At 45.1% G+C, this 12995-nt stretch overlaps 1 protein-coding gene across 1 annotated transcript; it reads left to right on the top strand.

Moving 5' to 3' along the window:
- Positions 1–6223: 6223 nt before the first annotated feature.
- Positions 6224–11242, top strand: LOC147887815 (pentatricopeptide repeat-containing protein At1g03540-like). The gene is made up of 5 exons (XM_087393225.1): positions 6224–6352; positions 7407–8336; positions 8448–10088; positions 10795–11013; positions 11105–11242. Exons 1-5 carry the CDS (start codon positions 6224–6226, stop codon positions 11240–11242), a joined length of 3057 nt encoding a protein of 1018 aa, XP_087249351.1.
- The last annotated feature ends 1753 nt before the right edge of the window (positions 11243–12995 follow it).

Here is a 12995-nt window from a genome sequence, read left to right as displayed (position 1 = left end):
TGACTCAAGTGTCAAAATTATGCTACGGCCAAAGAGTAAGCTTTATCAAATTTGCATTGTTCAATATTGCAACACTCTCATCTAACTAATTCTTCTAATTTATTGCAGGTCAGAGGCGTGTTGCACTTCATGTAGGTGAATGCAAAACTTGTGGACTTTCAGTGTGGCAATTGTGGCAGAACACGTGTTAGTCGTGATCTTGGATACGTGTACTGCTGCACATGTGCATCCATGCAAATCATTGGCAAAGTCCCTTCATTAAAAGGTCTTGTTTATGGTCGTGAAGGTGCAGACGTTGCAGTCACAATTTGTGGAGCACACATAGATACTTTGCTAGGCCTTTACGAACACACGAGGCAATATAACATCCCTGAGTACATGCCGTACCAGAGCATTGCACGTTGGGAGCTCACAAACAATGATAGGAGATTTGTGCTATGCATAGAAAACTTAATTTTCAAAACAATGAAAGTGCATGTCGTGTAAGTGCTATCATCATCTTGGGTTCGGATGCGCAAAGCCTAGTTGCATGGTAGGCATATATAGGCAAAGGATGCAACTATGGATATTAATATTAGAGACTTCTTCAATCGCACATTGGCATATGCAACTTTGAATGCATGCGGACTTCGACTGACTACAAGCATAAGATGAAGAAAACCTCTTAGCAATGCTAAGACAATTAGGCCCGCCAACCTTCTTCTTAACTTTCTTAGCTACTGCAAAAAATAAATGGCAACCACTAGTGTCTTGCCTGCATAAGATAAATCCACCAGTTAGAGCACAATAAAAAAATCTCTGAAACTAGCAAACTACATGACGTGCTATGTGGTGACCCACTCACAACTACGAGGTACGACGTCCATAAGTTTCAAGCTATGAAGTGCCTTCTCAAGCAAGACACAAGCATCCAAGGTAGAGTACTAAATTTCTTCTTTGTCACAAAGTTTCAAAATAGGGGAAGTTAACACGATCACGGCCTTCTATGGGTGGAAGATTCACCCAGTTATGGCAACACACCTACAAATGAGATCGAAGACTTTGTTGACAAACACATTACCACTAATATTCTAAAGCTCCCTAATGACTTACGAGACATGCAAAAACACAAGAGAACGTACAGGAAGAGGAACAGCATGTCGATTCAATTTCCCATGCCCTCGCATGAGATCAACAAAGATTTTGAACCTGCTACAAGAAATAGCAACCTTGAAGCTACATAAAACAAATTGCAAAAGAGTCAACTCTCTCATTATCAGAGGAAGGGTACATCAAAGTACTACAATCAAGTATTACACAACCAACAATATTCTTGCAACGCCACCCGAGAGATATATTCACAAACAATTTCAATGTTGACATCTCTTGCCTATGGGGAGCAAACAAAGACATACACTTTGTTATGAACTCCCATGTGGCAGCATCGTACTGAACTTCATATGTACATGACAAAAGTCGATCAGGCTCAACCGCCATGGCAAAGGAAGCTATGTCTCAATGTTTGGAGGGAAATGTTCTAGTGAATGAGCATGTACGAAAGATTGGCAACACGATCTTGAACAGCTCCCAACAAGCGGTGTACCTGTCGTGGTCCTTGCCATTAACAAGTACAATGAGGGAGTTTTGCTACATTAACACAAGCCCCCCCGAGGAACATACTCTCCTTTTGAAAAGGTGTTGTGTTCTTGAGAAATTGAACCCTAAAAGTACATATATTTTCTTTGTGGACATAATTGGAAAGGACAAAAACAGACCGCTTGACCTACAACATATGTGCTTGGCCGAGTACGCTAGCATTTATAACAGTCGATCATGGAGCAAAGAAATGAAAAAGACCAAAGGTAGTCTGCTTCAATAACTACAACAAAAACAAAGACCCAGAAAATCACTATAGAGAATTGTGTTTGCTATACATGCCATTCATTGGCTCTATAAACCATTTACAAACGACATTTTCCCAACATGGCAAGACATGTACATGCATGCATGACAACAAATTGATCTAAACTTTAATAAATTTAACAACGATATTGATCCACATGATAACGCCATGGATCCAAGATGAGCACCATTGTCTACCAATACTTCCAACATACAAGAACCATAAGCAAATGACTACGACCTCGGCATAGAGCTCAAAAATGGGCACTACCAATGTCTCAAACAACCATAATTTTGTGCGTGGCTCTTAGAACTGTACATGTGCACACTGTCTCTCTAGTGCCCCCAAAGCTGCATAGCCTCTATCCAATCTGGCATCAATTGTGGCTCTTAGTGAAAATTATGGACCAGAAAAGGTCACCCGAAGGTACACATAAGATCGTACCTACTCTACTGTCTCACCTTTGAAAGTGAATCGTTGTGCTGAGTGTGTCATCCAAGCCTGTGTAGTATTAAATACCATCATCTTGGTTTTCCCAAGGCTTACTGTTAGATCCATGTCCTCACAAAAAGCCTGTAGTGCATCTAAATGTATTTGTAATCCTTCCGGAGAATTTGCAATCAAAACTACATCATCTGCATAGAGTAGTATGGGTATCAACACTTCTGCTAGGCTCCGGGTCCTCCTATCCTGTTGATATACTCTGGGATCTCATCAATGTATATGCCAAATAGTGTGGGAGAGAGAGGGCACTCCTACTTCATGCCAATAGTACTCATAACTGCATCTAACAGTCCTCTAGGTGCTCTAACTTGGCCCATCACCATCTCATAGAAGTCATATATTCCCCACTGCATCTCATGTGGTACTCCAATATCCTGTCATCTTTGCATCAGCTTGGTCCGTGGGATTGTGTCAAAGGCTTTGCGGAAGTCTACAAAGCAACAATATATCCTTTTATGATGATGTTTTCCTTCCTCTGTGAGTGCGCGGAGAGTCAAGATGTGATCCAAAGTGGTATAACCTCGCCTGAAACCTACCTGTCCTACCGCTCTGTGTCCATGCATTGCTGCGCATCTGCTCAACTCCTTTTCCAAGATGGATCCATATATCTTGGCCAGGCAGTGGCCAATCATGATAGTCCTGTAATTGTTGGGCATCATCGGATCTCCACTCTTAAAGAGTGGTACAATGGTATGCTCTGTCCAACTAGGGGGGAATCCTTCACAAACTGCTCTATTAAACACATGCACAAGAAGCGATGCCACAATGTCCCGTGCATACATGAAGTGCTCTCCCGCTAATCCATCATGATCCAAAGCCTTTCCATGTCCCAATCTCTCAATGGCATCATTGACCATATGCAATTTGAAGAAAGAGCAATATGTAGGCCTTGTATCCTATGGGTACGGAATCGGTGACCGTCCTGGTATATCATATAATGACTGCGCATAGTCGGCCCAAGCTTCTGGTGCTACAATTGATGTACCAGGCTGTCTCTCTTGAAACATCCTCCATGCCTTCCCTCCATGCCTTCTTGCTATTCTGTCCCAAGAATAATTGGTAGATCTCTGCCTCCAATCTAGCTAAGTAGGCCCGTTTCTTCTTCCGTATTAGGCGTGAGAAGATGGCCTTGGCTTGCTTGTGTGTCCGAGTGTTTGTAGCAACCTCCTGCTGTAATTATTTGTGCATCATACGACACTCATCATCATACCAACTATTTTGTGGGGCAGTGCTGCAAGGAGGGGTGGATGATATTGTTGTGTGTGGGAATGCATATTGTGCTGACACATGTAATACCTCTGTCAAACCATGGGTGATCTCCGCCAGGGGACCATGAGGGTCTAGCACCATAATTTTGTCCCACACTACATCTCCATACACTGTAGCAGTCTCCTCCTTGAATTGGTATCTAGGTTGTCTCTGAAATGAAGGCCTGACTACCCCCCTCCAGCATCCTCCTGACACAATAAATCTCAATATAGCATGGTTCGCAGCCACTCCAATGGGTCTACTAGATACACTAAAATCACGGATCTGTAGAATTAGAGATGGCAACCCCATCAAATAATCAACTGTACTAGCACCTCCTTTCGGGTTCCAGCATGTAAGAGCATTTGAATCCGGCCAATAAGACAGATCGTTGAAGATAATCAATCCATGGACACTCCCTAATGCTAAGAAATGTGTACCATATTCTATCACATCTTCCAAGTCCTATGCCAGACCTATGCAAACCAACCTCCTCTGCGTTGATCTCTCTGTAGATGGCATCACTCGAGTCATATATTGATGTCTGCCTCAAGTGTGTACGGGCATTAAAGTCCCCCACTAGCAATATCTCCCCCATGCTCGCATATCTCATACTGTCCTCATATAATGGCAAGTACGACGACTCACCCTCAGGTGCATACCTTGACAGGCAGGTGGAAAGTAGCATGTAGCTACATATATATATATATATATATATATGTAGCTACATATATATATATATATATATATATATATATATAGAGAGAGAGAGAGAGAGAGAGAGAGAGAGAGAGAGGTCATACAATCACACACACACACACATGCACGCACGCACGCACACAATACATGAAAATAGACATATATATATATATATATATATATGAGAGAGAGAGAGAGAGAGAGAGAGAGAGAGAGAGAGAGAGAGAAGAGAGAGAGAGAGGAAGAGATAAGAGAGAAAGAGAGAGGGAAAGAGAGAGAGATGAGAGAGAGGGAGGGATGAGAGAGAGAGAGAGAGAGAGAGAGAGAGAGAGAGAGAGAGGGAGAGATCATACAATATTACACACACACACACACACACACACACACATGTAATACATAAAAATAGACATATTGACATACATACATACATATATATATATATATATATATAACCCATTGCATACATTTATAGCTAAATTTGTATACTTGTATAGTAAATACATATTTATGTTAATATTAATATTTATAGTATATGTATGTATGTATGTATGTATGAAAACTTGCTAAAAAGCATACAAATGATGATATATGTAAACTTTCACAAGGAGAGGGGGAGACAAAGAGTGAGAAATGAATGCAATGTTACCAAAAACACTTTTCCCAACTAAAAGCAATGCTAAAGATCCAATTTTAAAAAAGCATTCAAATATTGAGATTTAGGTATTAACTTTTTTACGGTAGGTAGCCTTAAGGGATGTTTGGGTTTCTTAAGGCCTCCTTGAGCCATGTGTCATGAGTATAGCCCATTGATCTAGATCTAGATAATCTGATGTGTCCACAAAATCATGCTTTAAATGAAAAACTCTATGTTTGAAAGCTCGCATGCCTTTCTTGCTTATCCAATGCTTTTCGTTTTTGAATAAGAAGATGTGCTCTCTCAGCCATGGTATTAGTATGGTGGGATGAGAATTAAGATATGGTGCACGAACTCTATAGCGTGATACAATGCGATGTGCCCTGTGATTCCTCTCCGGCACCCAGCACCCCTTCATGCCACGAAGATGCTGTAATCTTCTCCCTTGATTCGCGTTCATCATGTGCAATCGGTGATTGTTTCGACGATGTTTCTTGTCCAAACCGATCGCTTGGAGAAAGCTCTAGGGTGCAATTCCTGTTATTGAGAAAGCAATTCAGTCGCTTTTTTGGGGAGTTTTATCTCATAGATGTCGCCAATTTGTTATCCCATTGCACGGTTCTTGTCTGATTGATGGTTGATTCAGTTGCTTTTGTCGGGCTTTGTTATGAAATTGTTCATTGCCATGGTTTCTATTGAGACTTCATGCATTGATCATTGAGAAAGCTCCAGGGAGCAATTCTTATCGTTGAGAAAGCAATTACATTGCTTTTTTGGGGACTTTGTCTCACGAATCCACTATTCCATTGCACAATTCTTGTCTGATTGATCGTTGAGTAGCTCCTACTGCACCCCGAGCTTGTGATTCCAGTGCTTCTGTCGGGCTTTGTCGTGAAATTACTCATCCATTCCATGGTTTCTACTGAGATTTTAGGAATCACTCATCCATGAAGATTTATGCAGCTCAAAAACACACCCTAGATGCTCTCAAGGGTGGTATCGCCTAACAACAACCCCTCTCGCATCTTATACGAATGCCTTAGTGTCTTTATGTATACCAGGGATCAATGTCTTTATGTATACCAGTGGAATTTCAATTCTAGTCCTGCCAAACATACTGAACTCCTTGGCTGTGGTCTTGGACCGTCCGATTTTGTATTGTAACTTTGGGACTCAATGGATCCAGAAAAACTCAATTCCTTACTATATGACGTTCCCATAGGCAACAAGATAGGGTCCTACTTTATCAAGACTACATGGGCAGATCTTTCCGCTGGCAAAACGATGATCCCAATGGCTTAAAGATTATTGGCCAACATGCTTGCAACTCGGTTCAGGTCTTCCGGATTGTCTACCTTGGTCGTGATGACCAACATCGGCAAATCGTAAGTATCTACTGAGTTGATTGAGATCTACATAAATAGCAGTTGTGTGTGTTAGATCATGCAAAGGCTTCATGATCATGATTTTTTGTTATGTATCGGCTGATGTTTGGCCCCTACACACATGTCTAGATGGTTGTGACAATGAGATTTTCCTGCATGCTGTGCCACCCTCTCTCTCCAACATCGCTCACATCGAGAAAACACTTCGGAGGGAGAGATAGGATTTCCACAGAAAATGGTGGAAGAAATCATGACAAGAATTTGGTCGATGCTTGAGTTGGAATACAGATACACTCATTGAGATTTAGGATATATATCATTCTCTTACATATTCACGATACTCAATCTCGACGCTAATATTCTCGGCGATTACAACCTCAGCGCACGGAGAAGGGCCCATTCCCTCGGATTATAACTATTTGGGGAAGAAAGCGCGCCGCCTCCCTGCCCACATATGTGTAGTTATATAAGATATATACATATCTATATATATGTTTTCCATTTCAAGTTCTGTGTTATCTTTTACTTTTGCATATTCTTCTTTTTCTATTTGTGTGCCGAGGTGTTTGCAAGAAGGGAACACTTAAACACATACGCCATTTGGTCAGTCCTGCTATTGTCAGCTTAGTTTATACGCCATTTGGTTGGGCCTGCTATTGTCAGCTTAGTTTATAGTCAAGTATTTTTAAAACACCGGCCTATCATCCTTTCTTCATCGTTAATTTATAATCAACATATTATAAATTACTCTCTTCATTTATTTCCCTTAGGCGGCTCGCAACCTAGTTTTCTTGAAATTAAAGGCACCCTAAGATCCCAACCTGGAGACCTAGGGGAGCAGGTCTCTTGCCCATCGTTCATGACTATAGTCTCCCATCGTGCATTGAATGCATGGGCTGGACATGCGCGAACAATGTTGCTCGTCTATGATCCATGGGGGCTGCCCATGATGGATCATAGGGGCTGCCCATGATGAGCTATTCTGTAAGCACACTCAGGATCATTGTATCAGGTTTCTTTTTAGTCTCAGAGACTTGCAATAAGCTTTCGGCAGGGAGCATTCCTGTCGTTAAGCCGCTATCTGGCAAGCACCCAGACCAGAATGTTGCATGGACCGGGACCTCTGGCTATGGATACAAAAAGCGACTTTTGGGTGGGATCTTTCTTGGACATCGATCTACATGATCCACTGGTGGAAGAGAAACTATGCGAACTTGGAACCAGCAAGGCCCCTTTGGATGATCATAAGAGCAGCCTTGCGCAGACCAAAATCGACTTTGGTGCCCACAAAGGCAAAGTCCTTGGATCGTTGTCTGTCCCTTATTTGAGGTGGATGGCCACAGAGCTACGCGGTGGGTGCGGATTCAATTGGGCCCAGCTTGCAGAAGAGGTGCTAAGAGAGCTAGACAGCAGCAAGGGAGAGCTAGACAGCAGCAAGGCCTGTCTTATACATACCTCAGAGGGGTACCATCAGAGTGGCCTTGAGATGATGGAAGACTGCTGTCCTGAAAGCTTGATCGAGGAGATAGTCAGTGAGCTACGTCCAGAGATAGATGTTGCCACCTATGCCACGCTTTTGAAGCGTTGCATCAAAGCCAAGGCTCTGCCTGGCGGTCAACTTGTGCATGAGCATATGATCAGGCGTGGACATGCAGGCAACAGATTCCTATGTAACCTTCTCATCCAAATGTACAGCAAGTGTGGGAGCCTGGGGCGTGCACGTGCTGTGTTTGATGAAATAGTGTATCCGAATTTGTACTCTTGGACGATTATGATCACTGCTTATGCCCAGAACCACCACGGGAAGGAGGCCCTACAACTGTTTGGTCACATGCGGGCAGCTCGCTTTGAGGCAGACAAGGTCACCTTCATTTCTGTTTTGGATGCATGTGCCAGTGTGGCAGCCCTAGTAGAGGGTAGGCAGATGCATGCCATCCTTGTTGGCAATGAATGGGAGTCGGATGTTGTTCTTGCAAATACCCTTGTGAATATGTATGGCAAATGCGGGAGCCTTGATGATGCAAGGGCTGTGTTTGCAGAGATGCCATTTCGCAATGTGGTCTCCTGGAGTGCCATGATGGCGGCATGGGCGCAGAATGGGTATGGGATGGAGGCCATACATTTTTTAGATCAAATGCAAGCAGGAGGCTTTGAGCCAGACAAGATCACCAGCATCTGCGTTATGGATGCATGTGCAGGTGTGGCAGCCCTAGAGGAAGGTCGACAGATGCATGCTACCATTGTGGGCAATGGGTGGAATTTGGATGTTGTTACGGGGAATACTGTCATCACTATGTATGGCAACTGTGGGAGCCTGGATGATGCAAGGGCTGTGTTTGCAGATATGTCACCGCGGGTTGTGGTTTCTTGGAATGCCATGGTGGCAGCATGTGCCCGGAATGGGGATGGCAAGGGAGCCCTGCAACTGTTTGGTCAAATGCAGACAGATGGCTTCAGGCCAGACAAAATTACCTTCGTCTGTGTCCTGGATGCTTGTGCCAGTGTGGCAGCCCTAGAAGAAGGACAAGAGTTGCATGCCACTGTTGCTGGCAATGAATGGGACTTGAATGTGGTGTTGGGGACAGCGCTTGTCAATCTGTATGGCAAGTGTGGGAGCTTGGATGATGCCAGGGCTGTGTTTGCCAAGATACCACTGAGAGATGTGGTCTCGTGGAATGCCATGATAGCAGTCTGTGCCCAGAGTGGGCATTGGAAGGAGGCCATACAACTATTTGTCCAAATGCAGGCAGAAGGCCTGGAGCCAGGCAAAATCACGTTCATCTGTATTTTGGATGCATGTGCCAGGGTGGCAGCCATAGATGAGGGTCATGAGATGCATGCTATGGCTGCTGGCAACGGATTGGAGTTGGATGTTGTTGTGGGGACAGCCCTCGTCAATATGTATGGCAACTGCAGGAGCCCGGATGATGCAAGGGCTGTGTTTGCAGACATGTCACTTCACAATGTGGTTTCTTGGAATGCCATGATGACAGCATGTGCCCAGAACGGGCATACGAAGGAGGCTCTACAAGCATTTGCTCAAATGCAAGTGGAAGGCTTTGAGCCAGACAAGATCACCTTCATCTGTATGTTGGATGTGTGCGCCCAAGTGGCAGCCCTAGGCAAGGGTCAAAAGATGCATGCTACAATTACAGGCAACGGGTGGGAGTCAGATATTCTGATGGGGAATTCCCTTCTCAACATGTATGGCAAGAGCGGGAGTCTGGATGATGCAAGAACAGTGTTTGCAGCGATGCTGCTGCGGGATGTGGTCTCCTGGAATGCCATGATGGCAGGGTGTGCCCAGAATGGACACAGCAAGGAAGCCCTGCATTTGTTCCATCGAATGCAGGCAGAAGGTTTGAAGCCAGACGAGATCACCTTTGTCTGCATTCTGACTGCATGCAGCCACACAGGTCTGGTTGCTGAGGGGAGACGATTTTTTGCCTGTACCACTAGAGACCATGGCGTTACCCCCTCAGTGGAGCATTATGTTTGCATGGTCGATATTCTTGGGCGAGGAGGGCTATTGGAAGAGGCTGAGGACCTGATCTTCACTATTCCGTTTAAACATGCCTCTTCTGCATTGTTGAGTTTGCTTTCATCATGCAGAATTCACACTGACTTGGAGCGGGCTGTGCGTGCTGCAAAGTTTGTTTTTGAGTTAGATCCTAGGAAGGCATCACCATATTTATTGCTAGCAAATGTTCACACTAATGTAATTAAATCAGGTGAGGTAATGGGCCCTTATAGTGAGGGAGACCCCTACCGGAATGTTTCCCCACCACTGATCCTCACCTAAACACCCATGCCTCTTTTGTTTGTCAAAATGGATTTGGGTTCCCATGCAATCAAAGCTTGGCAGCATTGTATCACCGCTATGAGCTTTGGTGCAATTACTGATTTAATATGGATGGATTATATCCTTTGTGCCCCCCTTTGTGCTTTGTCCTAAAAACAGCAGTCACACAGGTCTAGTGGATAAGGGCCAATATTACTTTGAGACCATATGGGATCTCTCTCCACATTGCCACGATTGATGTCCTTGACCGTGCAGGCCGATTAGACAAGGGGATAGGAATATGCCTTTCCATCCTAATCTTGGGAAGACTGGCCTTTGAGCATGCAGTGCAATTGGATGAGAAGGATTCTGGATCTTGACGTCTAACATTTATGCAGATGCTCACATGCAGGAGGAAGAGAAGAAAGTTGAGGCAATGAAACAGAAAACAAGCGTGGAAGAAGCCAGGACAGAGTTATGAGTCTGGAAGCAAAGCTTGTGGCAGCATAGGAGCCCTTGACAAAGGCCTAGCAATACACGCTGAGATTGCCAGATAGAGGTTGAAAGAGGTGTGTTTATTGGCAGCACCTTAGTCGACATGTATGTCAAATGTGGCTCGCTTGCAAAAGCACAGGAAGTGTTTGACAAGCTTCCACTCCAGAATGCAGTGTCATGGACTGCATTAATCGGAGGATATGCTGAACATGGTCTTGGTGAAGAGGCTTTGATGTGGTTTGGAACAGAGCAGTTCGAGGGTATCTCTCCTAGTCTTGTCACATTTGTTTGCAGCCTTAAAGCTCGTGCCAGTATAGGAGCTATAGACAAGGGCCAGGAAATACATGCAGAGATTGTCACACAGGAATTTCAAAGAGATCTTTTTGTTGGCAGCAGCTTAGTCGACATGTATGCCAAATGTGGCACTCTTTCAAAAGCACGGGAAGTGTTTGTCAAGCTGCCCGTCCAAAATGTAGTCTCGTGGGCTTATTGGAGGACATGCTGAACATGGTCTTGGTGAAGAAGCATTGGACTGTTTTGAACAGATGCAACTGGAAGGTCCATCTCCAAATGCTTTCACGTTGTCTGGAGCCTTAAAGCTTGTGGCAGCATAGGGGATATACACAAATGCTCAAAATTATATGCTGAGATTGTCAGACAAAAATTGGAAAGATAACTTTTTAGTAAATGTGTATGCCAAATGTGGCTTGCTTGCCAAAGCATGGGAAGTGTTTGACCGGTTAGAGATGTAATCTTTTGGACTGCACTTATTGCAGGATATGCTGGGCATGGTCTTGGTGACAATGTGAGAAGTGCAGTGGATCTGAACAGACATGGAGAGAGAGCAAACCTCACACACAAAACTGAGCGGGAGAGGAGAAAACACGAGAGACTACAAGGGATCTCAGGACAAAAACCCCAACGGTGGGGGAAACCTTTGCTGTATATAGGCAAGACTGCTCCACACTGAGATGCTACAAATGGTGGAAGGGGGGACGTATATATAGGCAGCCACGGCTGGTCTACTAGGCCGACCAGCAGGCCTGAGGTGGGCCCACCCACCACCTCCTAGGGCCGACCCCCTCTACAGCCCATGGGGCTGGAGCCTGGCGCACAGCCCTACAAGAGGGCTCCCTTCTCTGCCTATGGAGCCGAGTCAGCAGCCTGAGGGGCCAACCCCCTCAGCCCTTTATGTAGGGGCTGCCATCCATACAGCCCTAGAGTATCGAGAGCCTGCCTCATACGGCGCCTACATGATTTGGGTTACGACGAGGAGATCGTTTGGACTGTCATAGCACTTCACGAGAGAGTTTAGGCAGAGTCCGGGCAGGATCTGGGTGGATAGACGAGATCATGAGCACTATCGGGGTCAAACAAGGGTGTCCATTATCACCTACCTTGTTTGGCCTCTACATTGACGAGATTGAGACAGTGATGCAGACACGGGGGGGTAGGTTGTTCTCTTGTGGGCATGCTGATTTGGATATTGCTTTATGCAGATGACGTGGCTCTCTTGTCTTCCTCAGCAGAGGGACTCCAGAGACACCTTGACGAACTACAGTCCTTTTGTGAGTCTCATGATTTGAAGGTCAACCTAGGTAAAACCAAGGTTATGATCTTCAATACATCTCGAGCCATCACGTGCCCGGAGTAGTTCGCATTTGATGAGTCACCTGTTGAGGTAGTTTCATCATACACCTATCTTGGGGCGATTGGCCTGCTTAACAGGCTGACCAGGCTGCCACAGCCTCTTGTCCTGTAAGGGCTGCTGCACACAGCCTATAGGAGCTGACCCCTCACCCTCCATGGCCCGACTAGTAGGCCTAGGTGGCCAACCAGCAGTCAGCCCTCCCCAGCCTAGAGAAAGGTCTCTAAGGAGAAAGTCCTGTAGCTCTAGGGGCAGCCACGCAGGCTCCCAACACTGCCCAGCAAAATGCGACAGAGCAAGGATTGACACGTGGCAACCAACATGCCCAGATGGATCCTTAGGTGAGGCTTGCATAGTGGACAGGTCTGCCTTGCCCTCACTCCTGCCCTACTCTATGCTCATGGGGGTGGCACACCCACAGGCCACAACAAAGGCCCTCACTCAGCCGTTAGCCTTATCTCTCGTGGGGCGGGCACTCCAACAAGCGAGACCCTCTCTCTCTACCATAGAGATGTTGACCTCTAATAGAAGCAGCTCTGAACTGTTTGAACAAATGCAATTGGAAGGTGTTTGTCTGAATGCTTTCACATTTGCTTGCAGCTTGAAAGCTTGTAACAGCATTGGAGCCATGGACAAAGGCCAAGAAATGATGTTGAAATTGCTAGATAGAAAATTGAAAGGGATCCTCTTTTAGCATCGAGATTCAATCCATCACTCAC

This window comes from Dipteris shenzhenensis, chromosome 22, assembly GCF_047967505.1.
Source record: "Dipteris shenzhenensis isolate YYH24624 ecotype China chromosome 22, Dip_SZ_1.0, whole genome shotgun sequence".
Lineage (NCBI taxonomy): Eukaryota > Viridiplantae > Streptophyta > Polypodiopsida > Gleicheniales > Dipteridaceae > Dipteris > Dipteris shenzhenensis.
The sequence above is the reverse complement of the archived record's forward strand: the minus strand, read 5'-3'. Positions and strand labels throughout refer to the sequence as shown.

Bases quoted from the DNA above. Each gene is read 5' to 3' on its own strand.
- LOC147887815 (XM_087393225.1), top strand. From the start codon at position 6,224: ATGGGCAGATCTTTCCGCTGGCAAAACGATGATCCCAATGGCTTAAAG. The intron at 6,353-7,406 runs GTAAGTATCTAC...AGCTTTCGGCAG, and splicing joins ATGACCAACATCGGCAAATC to GGAGCATTCCTGTCGTTAAG. The intron at 10,089-10,794 runs GTAATGGGCCCT...CTTCCACTCCAG, and splicing joins ATGTAATTAAATCAGGTGAG to AATGCAGTGTCATGGACTGC.